General features: G+C 41.7%; 1 protein-coding gene across 3 annotated transcripts in view; it reads right to left on the reverse strand.

Annotated features, from left to right (window-relative positions):
• Positions 1–1,642: 1,642 nt before the first annotated feature.
• LOC129860163 (1-acyl-sn-glycerol-3-phosphate acyltransferase epsilon-like) overlaps positions 1,643–16,136 on the reverse strand; it is a 48,903-nt gene continuing 34,409 nt past the window's right edge. The window contains exons 6-8 of one of the 3 annotated variants that reach the window (XM_055930527.1): positions 14,792–14,953; positions 4,998–5,121; positions 1,643–4,523 (exon numbers count right to left, since the gene is read on the reverse strand). In XM_055930527.1, coding sequence (XP_055786502.1) covers positions 4,298–4,523; positions 4,998–5,121; positions 14,792–14,953 — 512 coding nt within the window. In that variant the 3' untranslated portion in view covers positions 1,643–4,297. Of the gene's footprint in view, positions 4,524–4,997; positions 5,122–8,279; positions 11,284–14,791; positions 14,954–16,136 lie in introns of those variants that run through there. The other 2 variants (XM_055930536.1, XM_055930545.1) reach the window with 2 other exon arrangements.

A 16,136-nucleotide genomic window follows, 5' to 3' on the forward strand; every position in this document is an offset into this window, starting at 1 on the left:
GCACCTTATACGACCCACCACTGCGACCTGTATGCCCTAGTCGGCTGGCCCTCGCTACATGTTCGTCGTCAGACCCACTGGCTCCAGGTCATCTACAAGGCTATGCTAGGTAAAGTGCCGCCTTATCTCAGTTCACTGGTCACGATGGCTACACCCACCCGTAGCACGCGCTCCAGCAGGTGTATCTCACTGATCATCCCTAAAGCCAAAACCTCATTTGGACGCCTTTCCTTCCAGTTCTCTGCTGCCTGTGACTGGAACGAATTGCAAAAATCTCTGAAGTTGGAGACTTTTATCTCCCTCAACAACTTTAAAAATCTGCTATCCGAGCAGCTAACCGATCGCTGCAGCTGTACATGGTCCATCTGTAAACTACCCACCCAACTTACCTACCTCACCCCCATACTGCTTTTATTTATTTACTTTTCTGCTCTTTTGCACACCAGTATCTCTTCTTGCACATGATCATCTGATGATTTATCACTCCAGTGTTAATCTGCTATATTGTAATTATTCGATTTATTGCCTACCTCATGCCTTTTGCACACATTGTATATAGATTCTCTTTTTTCTACCATGTTATTGACTTGTCTATTGTTTACTCCATGTGTAACTCTGTGTTGTTGTCTGTTCACACTGCTATGCTTTATCTTGGCCAGGTCGCAGTTGCAAATGAGAACTTGTTCTCAACTAGCCTACCTGGTTAAATAAAGGTGAAATAAAATAAATAAAAAAAAAAAAAAATTGTCTGCTTATATGCCCCCTTTATTTATCCTACGGTTCCGACTTGGTGTAAAGGGAGAACACTAAGAACGGCCCATGTTCTGAATTCTGTCGCTGTACATTTCAAAAGTGCTAAACAAATAGTTATATTGACTACGTCTGTCCTAGCTCGCTCAATGGCTTAACCGAAATTATGAACTGCCTCTTATCCGCTTGTCGTCCCCTTATTCCATAGTTTCTACATCTCAATTATCATTAGAAACCACATTTCTTTAAACAAGTCAGCCATATCAGCTGTTTTTTTAAAGGCAATAAATGAGGCTGAATTGAACCATTTCGCTGCCAGATAAGGCTCCGCTGAGAGCCAGGTGTAGCAGCGGTAAGATGTTGGGACATCTTTATGTAGGCCGTTTGTGGACACTGTCACTGTTATAATGAAATGAATGTACTGTTTAGTGGCTTTGCTGGCATGCATCCCACATTTTTGTGCCCCACCAAGATTTACATGCTAAAATCGTCACTGCCTATTTGATAGATTTGGGTTAACTTGCTCATATCAAGCAACACATACCAGTTTGTGGAAAGGTAAAAATAACAAGTGATCGTTTTTTGAATGATCGGACAGCGAAACCAAAATAAATTGGTTGCTAGCTGGTGAGACTTATTTATTTCTCAATTAATTTGGTGATGAAGCTGAAGCTGGTTTCCTAAGTCGTTCAGACGGTGCTAACTGCTCATGCCGGCGACGAACTAGCTAAGCATATGGCTCTGTAGAGCATCTGTGAAGTCACACACTCAAGAAGGCTCAACCAATCACCCAACAGGTACTATGTTGACTGATGAATATTCAGGATATTGACTGCACCCTTCTCATTCAACCAGTTTTCAACCCACTAAAAAGTAAGAAATTCAATACAAATTATTTTGAATGTCATTCCTTTATTACTAAAGTCTCAAAATCACAAATGAACACAAGCATGCTTGAATCATCACTGAACAAGTTTATGGTTTCAGATCAGGTTCAGTTATGTGCTATAGGGTAAAGGTGAGTACATAAGGTCGAAGTACATAAGTATGTCTCTTTGGCTGCACTGCATTAACAAGTATTAAAGGACAGGCATAAGAGCAGCACAATCTTCTGAACGTTCTAAGCAGTGCATTAGATTAGTTTTAGAGCGACATTTTGAAATGAACATTAAAAATAGAAGTCTATTCAATCAACATGCAAAGATTATAAACTTCAGAGCCTTCAATTTTCATTCCATATTTTTTTTTTTAGGAATGTTTGATCTGTAGCGAAGGCAGCGGTAGAAGTCCCAGTACTACAACGTTTCAGAAAAACAGTCTGTCCATGTACATATCAGAATAAAATAGAGACTTGAAGCTTTGCGCCAGTGTATGAAAAAGACATGGACATTGAAGAAAAAAAACTCCTCTTAGCTTGATGAAACACCAAGAGGTACTTAATAACAAAACATTTAAAATATTAAAACATTACTTTAAGTTTCTCAAAATCAAGTGCTTTAAAACATAAATATTCCAGCATATACTACTGCCCACCAAAAGCTCATGAACTGTGGCGCAGCGGTCTAAAGCACTGCATCTCAGTGCTAGAGGTGTCACTACAGATCCTGGTTCGATTCCAGGCTGTATCACAACCGGTCGTGATTGGTAGTCCCATAGAGCAGCGCACAATTGGCCCAGTGTCACCCAGGTTAGGGTTTGGCCGGGGTAGGCCATCAATGTAAATAAGAATTAGTTCTTAACTGACTTGCCTAGCTAAATAAAGATTAAATAAAATAAAAAACTGAAGACAGACCAATAAACTGTGGTGTGCAGAACAGTTCAAGTGCTGTCCAGTAGAGGGAGTCCCAGTGCAGTCATTACTTGCAGTCCTCAGTAGAAGCGAAGCCAAGGACTGACTAACTCCTACAGAAGGCATACATTTCTGTGTACAATTGGCACAATAGTTTCTACAATAACTGTTTTAGTATTTACAATCAGCTTGTTTGCTTTTTTAAATCAAATAGAAGGAATTAAACAAATTGAATGAAGTAACGTTTAACTGTTTTGTCGTTACATTGTTATTAAAGGAAGGATAGGATAAGTAAGCGAGGCCTTGGCGTGGCAGTTGTTATTATCACTGCCTAATTAAATTCTTATCGGAAGAGCCCTTTAATAAATAAATAAGCTAAGAATAGCGTCATGTAAAGTGACAGTGGAAAAAGTAATGTTTATATTATGAAAAACAATGGACATAGTATTTTTTTGGTTATAGTGATGCATATTATACAGTTGGCTTTGTATACAAAGAAATATTAATTCTATATAGGGATACTCTACAGTTGGCCTTCTCAATACGTAGCTATCCATACCCCTTGTGTAATCTATAACATGGCATAAAGGCAGTGTACACAAAAATTCCTCTGAATAACAAGCTGTCCCAACAGAATTTGTTTTAGAAAATCTAATGAAAATGTAGTACACTTGCAACCTTTAGATCAACTACAAAAGACAATAGAATATTGGTTCTTCAGGTAGAGCAGACAGGACATTGACCTGATCACAGATGTGTTGCTCCACCTAAAATACCTATTCCATACCCCTGCACTTGTATCAAGTTTGGCAACAATTTGTAGAACTTTTGCAACAACTCAAACAAGACAAACAAAATCAGCAGACACCTTGGAACTTGGCATTAAAAAAAGAGAACATTAAACATGTATGGCTAAGTAACCATCAATAAAGACCTAAACCCTACATCACCCTCATGAACATGTCAATCAATTGGATAAACACTAAATCACTCTTTTGTAATGAGTACTTTGTAGTGAGTACTGAATATTAAATCTGCTCTCTAATAGTAAACTCTAAGCTATCTTACTGGGAAGTTCAGACTCAGAGTATGATACATGTTATTTTTACATGTGAACTCCCCACTCCTATTTAGAAACTCAAAGAACGTTTTTGGATGTTGTAAACTCAGTTCTGAACATTCTGAGAGCTTTTGGGGAGTTTCTGTCCCGAGATGTCAATAATTCCAAGAGCACATGAGTGCAGCATAACATCTCAAACAGAGAGCTGAACTCTAACTCTAGTCAACTAATGGAAGATTACATCATGTTGAAAAGGGATGCTGGACACGGGACATGCAAAAGTACAGAATTGGCTACATTTATTATGTAACAGGCCTAAAGGGTTTAGGGAAGAAATCTATTGAGTCATTTGTTATGGCTGAGATAAAGGGAGAAATTCAAGAAAGAAATATGCCTCCATTTCAACATCCCCCATTTATATTTTTCTCACCTTATCTGGCTGCAAGTTCTGATGCACACAACAATAGAGCAAGGAACAAGCAGCACAAGAAACAAAACTGCTTCTCTCTCCCAATCTCTCTTACAGCTGTTTAGTTAGGAAATGAGCCATACATTTGGACAGAATTGTAGAAGCCCATAAACCTTAACAGCAACAAGTGCTTTGTTTGAAAAAACACACTCCCCTGCTTGATGCGTGAGTGAAAGGGCAAGGTCTTTCCATACCCATAGCAGATGGCATGATGACCACCACAAGCTTCCTATGGACTAACATTCACCCAGAGCCATCCCAACAGAGTCCCATACACCCAGGTTCGGACATAGAGTTTCCTGCCAGACTCCGTCAACAGCATTGGCAGTGTTAGCCCCCCCAAAAATAGCAGCGATGGCAATGTCTTCATAATACTCAGATGGGACCTTTGACCTTCTCCAGGGAATTTGCCTTTTTTGTCTGGATCCTCAGACTCATAGAAAGTAGTCAACATCCTGTGGAGAAAGAGAAGGTTCATTTTAGAGTTAACACATATTCCCAGTTTGTGTATAAAATTAGCCAATCATACCAATTTATAACTCTAATTGTCAGTTCTAGGTCTGCAAATTTTCACTAATTCTGAGATTTTCCAGAAATTATGGTTGAAAGATTCACGGCATCAAATGAGAATAACCAAGAAGCCCGGAATCCTCCAATCAGGTTTTCCCGTAAAACTGGATATTCTGTGCACACTTTTATTGTGTAGTCAGGGCACTCATATGATTGAATGAGCAATCAAAACAGACCAGCTCTAACATCCTTAAAATTAACATTGCAGTCCACCATTTGAAGTGGTGGCAGCATTTCTGATACATTTTCCTAACATGAACTGAACCTTGACCTACATGTGGAAATTGTGTATAGCAGGTTGGTCAGTGTCGTATAGTCAGACAGGGTTAGAGAGAGGGGGTAAGTAAGAGGATACTCACTGATCCTTGATCTCAAATCGCTTGTGCAGCCACCCACGGAAAATCACGGACTCCGGAGGAATTTCCTTCATGTCCACACGTTCAAAGTGGATGTGAACTCTTGGAGATTCCTTACACAGGAATTCTATCAAACAGAGAAAACATGAATGAGAGACAGAATAACATGAGTAAGAGCATAGGGCTTAGGCCATGTAGTCAGCCATCAAATCAAAAGTGTGTTCAACAGGTTGTTAATGAGGCACCATGTAGGTTCAGAAGATTATGGATGTGACCCTAAATTCTTCCGTCCTCTAACTCCAAATTAAGCGACCACAATTTGCACTCAGGTGGTTTTCCCCATAATTTCCAAAACATTATAATCTGAGCATAATTTGAATGCCCAGTTTAAGAAACTATAGAATCATCAAGAGCCCTGCTGTGTGTTTCTTACAGGCCCTCAGATTAGCCTATAGGCCTATTCTTAATCATAGCACTTATTTGGCATTTTCATATGACTCAACCAATCAGCCAGATCCACGAGGGCAAAGCAATCATTAAAATCATTATTGCACACTACTAGATGGATTGTATCATGAAAACCTCCTGAGATATAAGAAATCCCAAGTCACATCAGCCCAGAAGAGTCAGCCTTTGCTGTGGCCGCACTCCTAGTCTCCTTCACGCTTTTCAGATTACGAACATACCAGTACCGAATCTTTCTCCATGTTTCTTTGATATCGGTGCTCAAATTTCATGATCTCTCTCCAGCTATCGTCTTTTGCTTGCTTGTCCGAATACAACCGCATTGAGGGGTTCTCGTATCGTCTCACCAACTCACACAGACACTCCTCCAAACTGGACAGACAATGGCGCTAAGCAAACCTCAAAATAAACGTCCATCTCTTCTGTGTTTATACCAGAAGGGATACCGGAAAAGATGTGATGTAGACACAGGGCCTGGACTTACTCAATACTGCCGGTCAGTCTTTATAAAGAAAAAAATTACAGTGTGTACACATGCTGCTCCAGGGCCAGTACAGTTCTTCCTTCAAACAAGCATGCATCAACATTTTGTTAATTTGCAATGTCTCTTGTTCACATTCACTTGTAAATGTTAAAACAAAAAAAATGACATTCGGTTGCTCCTACCTACACTACCGTTCAAAAGTTTGGGGTCACTTATAAATATCCTTGTTTTTGAAAGACTCTTTTGTCCATTAAAATAACATCAAATTGATCAGAAATACGGTGTAGACATTGTTAATGCTGGAAACAGCAGATTTATTATGGAATATCTACATATGCGTACAGAGGCACATTATCAGCAACCATCACTCCTGTGTTCCAATGGCACATTGTGTTAGCTAATCCAAGTTGATAATTTTAGAAGGCTAATTGATCATTAGAAAACCATTTTGCAATTATGTTAACACAGCTGAAAACGGTTGTACTGATTAAAGAAGCAATAAAACTGGCCTTCTCCCCAGGTGGCGCAGTGGTCTAAAGGCACTGCATCGCAGTGCTAACTGTGCCACCAGAGATTCTGGGTTCGAGCCCAGGCTCTGCAGCAGCCGACCGGGAGGCTCATGGGGCAACTCACAATTGGCCCAGCGTCATCCGGCTTAGGGAGGGTTTGGCCGGCAAACCCTTGTCTCATCACACACTAGCGACTCCTGTGGCGGGGCGTGCGCAGTGCACGCTGACCAGGTCGCTAGGTGTACGGTGTTTCCTCCGACACATTGGTGCAGCTGGCTTCCGGGTTGGATGTGCGCTGTGTCAAGAAGCAGTGCAGTGCTCAGTCTCAACGTCAACAGTGAAGAGGCGACTCCGAAATGCTGGCCTTCTAGGCAGAGTTGCAAAGAAAAAAAACATATCAGACTGGCCAATAAAAAGAAAAGATTAAGATGGGAAAAATAACACAGACACTGGACAGAGGACTCCAGCATCCCGGAGTCACCTATTCACGTTGAGATTGGTGTTTTGCGGGTACTATTTAATGAAGCTACCAGTTGAGGACTTGTGAGGCGTCTGTTTCTCAAACTAGACACACTAATGTATTTGTCCTTTTGCTCAGTTGTGCACCGGGGCCTCTCACTCCTCTTTCTATTCTGGTTAGAGCCAGTTTGCACTGTTCTGTGAAGGGAGTAAAAGGTTTTTATTTTTATTTGACCCTGCTGGTCATCTATGAAGGTTTGAACATCTGGCCTTAATGGCCATGTACTCTTATAATCTCCACCCGGTACAGCCAGAAGAGGTCTGGCCACCCCTCAGAGCCTTGTTCCTCTACAAGGTTTCTTCCTAGGTTCCTGCCTTTCTAGGGAGCATTTCCTAGCCACTGTGCTTCTACATCTGCATTGCTTGCTGTTAGGGGTTTTAGACTGGGTTTCTGTATGAAGCACTCTGTTACATCTGCTGATTTAAAAAGGGCTTCATAAATACATTTGATAACAGGGCTGCAGTGGAGCAGGTCAAAATCTTCAAGTTCCTCGGCCTCCAAATCACAAAAAAATTACAAATAGTCAAAACACACACTCCTCCCCCTCAGGTCGAAAAAGTTTGGCATGGACTCTCAAATCCTCAAAAAGTTCTACAGCTGTACCATTGAGAGCATCTTGACTGGGCTGCATCACTGCCCGGTATGGCAATAGCACCGCCCTCGATTGCATGGCTCTACAGAGGATGGTACGGACAGCCTAGTACATCACTCGGGCCGAGCTCCCTGCCATCCAGGACATCAATATCAGGCAGTGTGGAAGGAAGGCTCGGAAAATCGTTAACTCCAACCCCCCAACCCATAGACTATTCTCTCTGCTTCCACATGGCAAGCGGTACCGTTACATCAAGTCTGACACCAACAGGCTCTTGAACAGCTTATATCCCCAAGGACTAAGACTGAAAAATAGCTAACAAAATAGCTACACAGACTGAGTTAACCTTGTATCTTTATTGACCTTTTAGTATTGCACTCACTATGCACACTCACAGGACCTTACACACACACCATCATCTCCTCACTCACACATAATATGCGCATACCTTTATACTGACTCTCCACACACGCACACCTACTCACATACAAGCTGCTGTTACTCGGTTTATCTTAAATCCTGTTGCCTAGTCACCTTACCCCTATACATATCTACCTCCATCACTCCAGTATCCCTGCACATTGTAAATATGGTATTGGAACTGATCCTGTATATAGTTGAAGTCGGAAGTTTACATGCACCTTAGCCAAATACATTTTAAACTCAGTTTCACAATTCCTGACATTTAATACAAGTAAAAATTCCTTGTCTTAGATCAGTTAGGATGACCACTTTATTTTAAGAATGTGTAATGTCAGAATAATAGCAGAGAATTATTTATTTTAGCTTTAATTTCTTTCATCACATTCCAAGTCGGTCAGAAGTTTACATACACTCAATTAGTATTTGGTAGCATTGCCTTTAATAGTTTAACTTGGGTCAAACGTTTCAGGTAGCCTTCCACAAGCAATGAGTTGGGTGAATTTTGGCCCATTCCTCCTGACAGAGCTGGAGTAACTGAGTCAGGTTTGTAGGCCTCCTTGCTCGCACACGCTAATTCAGTTCTGCCTACAAATTCTCTAGGATTGAGGTCAGGGCTTTGTGATTGCCACTCCAATACCTTGATTTGTTGTCCCCAAGCCATTTTGCCACAACTTTGGAAGTATGCTTGCGGTCATTTGCGACAAGCTTTAACTTCCTGACTGATGTCTGGAGATGTTGCTTCAATATATCCACATAATTTCCTCATGATGCCATCTATTTTGTGAAGTGCACCAGTCCCTCCTGCAGCACATCAGAATCTTCTACAGCTTCTAAATCCTCTACATCCTTTTCAGGAATTTTCCAAGCTGTTTAAAGGCACAGTCAACTTAGTGTATGTAAACTTCTGACCCACTGGAATTGTGATACAGTGAATTATAAGTGAAATAATCTGTCTGTAAACAATTGTTGGAAAAATTACTTGTCAAGCACGAAGTAGATGTCCTAACCGACTTGCCAAAACCATAGTTTGTTAACAAGAAATTTGTGGAGTGGTTGAAAAATTAGTTTTAATGACTCCAACCTAAGTGTATGTAAACTTACAACTTCAACTATATATATGTGTGTGTGTGTGTGTGTGTGTGTGTGTGTGTGTGTATATATACATACATACACAAACACATACACACACATACACATACAGTACCAGTCAAAAGTTGGCACCTACTCATTCAATGTTTCTTCCTTTACTATTTTCTACATTGTAGAATAATAGTGAAGGTATCAAAACTATGAAATAATACATATGGTATCATGTAGTAACCAAAAACAGTGTTAAATCAAATTACATTTTATATTTGAGATTCTTCAAAGTAGCCACCCTTTGCCTTGATGACAGCTTTGCACACACTTAGTAAATAGTAAAAATAATTTCAAACCCTTGAATACATGTGTCCAAACGCTTGACTGGTACTGTATATATAATACATAAAACGATGCCAGCTGATTCCTGATTTCGACAGGCTGAGAAATGCTGCCTGCCAGTCTGTCTCATCCTGACACATTCATTACATTACAGCTGGAGATCGAATTTGAATACTGAAACAATCTTGCAAATGTCAGAGGCAGACAGCAAGGTTTATATAAATCGCCGCTGTTGAAAACTAAATATTAGTCTAAAAGAAATGTGAAATAATGTATAGATGCTTTTTACAGTGGAGATCAAGTAAATAAATTGGGGTTTTAGGCTGGGTTTCTGTACAGCACTTTGTGACATCAGCTGATGTAAGAAGGGCTTTATAAATACAATTGCCTGGCTGGACTGATGAGACAGTGGATTGCAAAGTCAGATGGAGGTAAATAGGCATTTTAACGTCGTAGATTTAGCTGGTGGTAACTTGTGGAATAGACACTGGTTAAAACCGCATTCCAGCCTATCGGCATTCAGGATCAGAACCACCTTTATAAAAGAGTAAAAACACCAGGAAATCTGCTCCAAGTGATTTTAATTTAAGAAATCTGCTCAAGTATTCCCATACATAATAGAAAGACACGTTAACGTATACAAATGTAAGCAAGGTTTGAAATGATTGTCTTAGTCAAATATATGTTTGGGCTTCTTGGTCAATTTTCAGTCTACAAATGATTTGTAATTATATTGGAGAGATGGTGAGGATACAGCACAAAATACCAGCGGATGGTGGCTGTATTACATACACTCAGCAGTTCCTGTCAGTCTGTCTTGATGGCGATGTATTGGACGTGTCACTTCTTGGTAGAAGAGGTTACTGAAATTTTTCTTGATTATACATTGTTTGAAAGCTAACAGTAGTGGGTAAGTGCTCAACATATATAATAAGTAACCTATAACGATCATTATCACAAGCGCTGTTTGGCGCAATGGTAACGCATTTGAATCGCAGACATGATTCATGAAATCTCATTCTAACCAAAAACAGGGCATGCTAAATATAAATACATTATGATTTAGTTTCCGTATCAGAATCTCTTTTATGATTTTGTTTGCAGTGCATACACTCTGGCAGCTAACCGCCAGTTCACCCTATGAACACAAGGGAGAATTGGACGAGGTGTATGGCGTACCATCCCTGCGCATGCCGTCTCTTCCATAAAGCGCAAGTGGCATTTACATAGGGGTTGAGTTTGAATAAAACCAGTTCATTTAGTAAATCTACCCTGCTCTAATGTTTTCAAGACATAGGCATAATTTGAGAGTGGTTACATTTCTTCAGCCGCATCCCTCAGCTTTTTACCGAAAGAGGAGCAGGAAGAACACTATTGTTATTATTTCAACTGCCGACTGCCGCTTTAAGATAAATTGCAGATTAAATACCAAAATATGTTACAGATACTATAAAAATGTCACATTACTCACTGTTAGTGAATACACAGCATAGCAATTTTACAAATCCCTTTTAACATCAAAATAATAACCAGTGGTTATAGAGGGTGCAGCACTTCACCACCTCAGGAGCAAATGTCAGTTGGCTTTTCATCGCTGAGCATTCATAGGTCCAGACAGCAGGTCCGGGGGTAGGAGGGCGAAAGTGTCGAAACCGCAGGTCCGGGACAAGGTCGCACATCTTTTGAAACAGGTAAAAAAAAAAAAAATCTGTATAAAAACAATTCCACTCAAATTGCCTCTACGGATGGGTGTATCGTTGAATTGGCTGTTGAATGGCCTGCTCCTTCTCCACTTTCAGGAACATCAGCCCGCTTCCCCAAAGTGACCATCACTCTTTCTCTTTGGGCACTCAGGAGAGTCTTCTGGGATGGTCCTAGAGACAGATAAAAGTTACACAAATAATTTTAGCTAATTTCTCTCTCCATGTCTACATCTGACATACAGTCGTGGCCAAAAGTTGAGAATGACACAAATATTATTTTCACAAAGTCTGCTGCCTCAGTTTGTATGATGGCAATTTGCATATACTCCAGAAAGTTATGAAGAGTGATCAGATAAATTACAATTAATTGCAAAGTCCCTCTTTGCCATGCAAATGAACTGAATCCCCAAAAAACATATCCACTGCATTTCAGCCCTGCCACAAAAGGACCAGCTGACATATCAGTGATTCTCTCGTTAACACAGGTGTGAGTGTTGACGAGGACAAGGCTGGAGATCACTGTCATGCTGATAGAGTTCAAATAACAGACTGGAAGCTTCAAAAAGGAGGGTGGTGCTTGGAATCATTGTTCTTCCTTTGCCAATTATGGTTACCTGCAAGGAAACACGTGCTGTAATCATTGCGTTGCACAAAAAGGGCTTCACAGGCAAGGATATTGCTGCCAGTAAGATGGCACCTAAATCAACCATTTATTGGATCATCAAGAACTTCAAGGAGAGCGCTTGATATGTTGTGAAGATGGCTTCAGGGCACCCAAGAAAGTCCAGCAAGCGCCAGGACCGTCTCCTAAAGTTGATTCAGCTGCGGGATCGTGGCACCACCAGTACAGAGCTTGCTCAGGAATGGCAGCAGGCAGGTGTGAGTGCATCTGCACGCACAGTGAGGTGAAGACTTTTGGAGGATGGTCTGGTGTCAAGAAGGGCAGCAAAGAAGCCACTTCTCTCCAGGAAAAACATCAGGGACAGACTGATATTCTGCAAAAGGTACAGGGATTGGACTGCTGAGGACTGGGGTAAAGTCATTTTCTCTGAATCCCCTTTCCGGTTGTTTGGGGCATCCGGAAAAAAGCTTGTCCGGAGAAGACAAGGTGAGCGCTACCATCAGTCCTGTGTCATGCCAACAGTAAAGCATCCTGAGACCATTCATGTGTGGGGTTGCTTCTCAGCCAAGGGAGTGGGCTCACTCACAATTTTGCCTAAGAACACAGCCATGAATAAAGAACGGTACCAACACATCCTCCGATAACAACCTCTCCCAACCACCCAGGAACAGTTTGGTGACGAACAATGCCTTTTCCAGCACCTTGCCATAAGGCAAAAGTGATAACTAAGTGGCACGGGGAACAAAACATCGATATTTTGGGTCCATGGCCAGGAAACTCCCCAGACCTTAGTCCCATTGAGAACTTGTGGTCAATCCTCAAGAGGTGGGTGGACAAACAAAACCCCACAAATTGACAAACTCCATGCATTGATTATGCAAGAATGGGCTGCCATCAGTCAGGATGTGGCCCAGAAGTTAATTGACAGCATGCCAGGGCAGTTTGAGAGGTGTTGAAAAAGAAGGGTCAACACTGCAAATATTGTCTCTTTGCATCAACTTCATGTAATTGCCAATAAAAGCCTTAGACACTTATGAAATGCTTGTAATTATACTTCAGTATTCCATAGTAACATCTGATAAAAAATATCTAAAGACACTGAGGCAGCAAACTTTGTGGAAATGAATATTTGTGTCATTCTCAAAACTTTTGGCCACGACTGTAGGTAGCGGTGAAGTGACTATGCATAGATAATAAACAGTGACTAGCAGCAGTGTTATGGTTTGCAGGTAGAAGATGTTAAGGAGCCTTTTGGTCCTAGACTTGGCGCTCTGGTACCGCTTGCCGTGCGGTAGCAGAGAAAAGTCTATGACATGGGTGGCTGGAGTATGACAATTTTATGGGCTTTCCTCTGACACCGCCTATTATATAGGTCCTGGACTGCAGGAAGCTTGGCCCCAGTGATGTACTGGGTCATACGCACTACCCTCTGTAGAGCCTTGCAGCCGAGCAGTTGTCATACCAGGGCAGTGATGCAACCAGTCAGGATGCTCTCTGGTGTAGAAACCTTTGAGGATCTGATGTCCCATACCAAATATTTTAAGTCTCCTGAGGGGAAATAGGTTTTGTCGTGCCCTCTTCATGACTGTCTTGGTGTGCTTGAATCATGTATTGACACTGCTTGTTTGAAGGTTCGTCGGATGGCATAGCGAGATTTCTTACAGGCATCCAGATTAGTGTCCCGCTCCTTGAAAGCGGCAGCTCGTCTTTAGCTCGATGCAGATGTTGTCTGTAATCCATGGCTTCTGGTTGGGATATGTACGTACGGTCACTGTGGGGACGATGTCATCGATGCACTTATTGATGAAGCCGACGACTGTGGTGGTATACTCCTCAATGTCATTGGATGAATCCCGGAACATTATCCAGTCTGTGCTAGCAAAACAGTCCTGTAGCGTAGCATCAGCGTCATCTGACCTCTTCCGTATTGACGAGACTCTGGTACTTCCTGCTTTAGTTCTTGCTTGTAAGCAGGAATCTAGAGAATATAATTAGGGTCAGATGTGCCAAATGGAGGGCGGGGGAGAGCTTTGTATGCATCTCTGTGTGTGGAGTAAAGGTGGTCTAGAGTTTTTTTCCCTCTGGTTGCACGTGTGACATTTTGGTAAAAGTGTCTGCATTAAAGTCCCCGGCCACTAGGAGCACCGGTTCTGGGTGAGCATTTTCTTGTTTGCTTATGAGCTTATAGAGTTGGTTGAGTGCGGTCTTAGTGCCAGCATCGGTCTGTGGTGGTAAATAGACGGCTACGAGTAATACTAAGTACTTCCCCGCACAAAACACACTGGGCGATCCTCGTTATTTCTCAAAGTTTGTATGAAAATGAGAGAGTAACTCATCACTGTATTTGCGTTCCATGGCGATCGAGCTCAGTCAGAACATGTGGCTAGCTTGAGTCCATTTGATGAGTGGTGAGTGCTGGCAAGAGGGAATGACAAGTCAGTGGCTGACAGCGCATCCTCTGCTGCTGAACGATAGCGCTGCAGCGTGTGGGTAGCGGAGTGATCTTCAAGAAAACTGCCTGGGGGAAAATCTGGTAAAACGCTTAGCGGGCATCTACCTCTCCCGCAGCTGCCAAACTGAGCAGAGAGCGCACTGAACCGTGAGCGCAGTTGCACTTGCCCAAATCAATTAAATAATTATACATTTACTCCGACACATCGCAACCCACCATTAACAGGTCAACGACCCACTTTGGGTCGAGACCCTTACTTTAAGGCTGCCACAGACAATTTGATGATTCCTGCCAGTGACTCACTGGCATCAGTCATTACTAATGCAATTTAAAATGGCGCTGACCATAGCTCAAATAAAAAGGAAAGGGGGATACCTAGTCAGTTGTACAACTGAATGCATTGTGAAATGTGTCTTCCGCACTTAACCCAATCCCTCTGAATCAGCCTTGTCGATAATCAAAATACTAAATATAGAGCGTTTGTTAAATGCACATGTTTAGTATTAGTGGATTGAATACATCGCTTTGCTTAGTTTTGCTTCCTAAAGTGTTTCCATTCCCCTTAAATACCTGAAAGAAATGAATTGTCTCGAACAACTTCATACCTGGCATGGTTGGGGCAGGTTGTCTATCACTGCTTTTGCCCAGTGTTGCCTCATACACAACAGTGATATCATAAACCGCATCCAGGTGATCCCTCATGGTCTCTATGGCAACGTGAGAGGCTTTCATTCTTGGGGTCAGAACATGGTCTAAGGCAGCCAGCCCTGAGGGAAATAAACAGGAGAGCATTGGTTAACTCTGATGTGCCAGGCAACATGCAGTGGTAGTCCTTTACACTCGTACCTGTATACATGTTGAAAATGACAGATTTGGGCACTAATATGTGTCTCAAATGGAACGTAGTAACTGTACAGTAACATGCTATACATGAGGTCAGAGCTCAGGCTCTGTGCTTCACAGTGCTGTATGGTTTTTGATTGACGGCTGTTCTGAACTTGAGCGTGACAAGTAGTCCCCCTCCTCCCTCCCAGTAATTGGGCAACTTTTTTGAGTGAGGGAAATGCTGTAAATTAAGAGGACTCAAAGTATTTTGAAAGATGAGACAATGAGAATTATAATAAATATTGCTTTGATGTCATACAAGCCAAACACCCGTGAGTCCAAATGTGCACTGTACATTTCCAAATCATTAAACCCATGTCATACAGTTGAAGTCAGAAGTTTACATACACCTTAGCCAACTACATTTAAACTCAGTTTCACAATTCCTGACATTTAATCCTAGTAAAAATTGTCTTAGGATCACCACTTTATTTTAAGAATGTGAAATGTCAGAATAATAGGAGAGAGAATGATTTATTTCAGCTTTAATTTCTTTCATTACATGCCCAGTGGGTCAGATGTTTACATACACTCAATTAGTATTTGGTAGCATTGCCTTTAAATTGTTTAACTTGGGTCAAACGTTTTGGGTAGCCTTCCACAAGCTTCCCACAATAAGTTGGGTGAATTTTGGCCCATTCCTCCAGACAGAGCTGGGGTAACTGAGTCAGGTTTGTAGGCCTCCTTGCTCGCACATGTTTTTTCAGTTCTGCCCACACATTTTCTATAGGATTGAGGTCAGGGCTTTGTGATGGCCAATACCTTGACTTTGTTGTCCTTAAGCCATTTTGCCACAACTTTGGAAGTATGCTTGGGGTCATTGTCCATTTGGAAGACCCATTTGCGACCAAGCTTTAACTTCCCAACTGATGTCTGGAGATGTTGCTTCAATATATCCACATAATTTCCTCATGGTGCCATCCATTTTGAAGTGCACCAGTCCCTCCTGTAGCAAAGCACCCCCACAACATGATGCTGCCACCCCCGTGCTTCAGTTGGGATGGTCCTCTTCGGCTTGCAAGCTTCCCCCCTTTTCCTCCAAACATAACCATGGTCATTATGGGG

Source organism: Salvelinus fontinalis, chromosome 1 (genome assembly GCF_029448725.1).
Source record: "Salvelinus fontinalis isolate EN_2023a chromosome 1, ASM2944872v1, whole genome shotgun sequence".
Lineage (NCBI taxonomy): Eukaryota > Metazoa > Chordata > Actinopteri > Salmoniformes > Salmonidae > Salvelinus > Salvelinus fontinalis.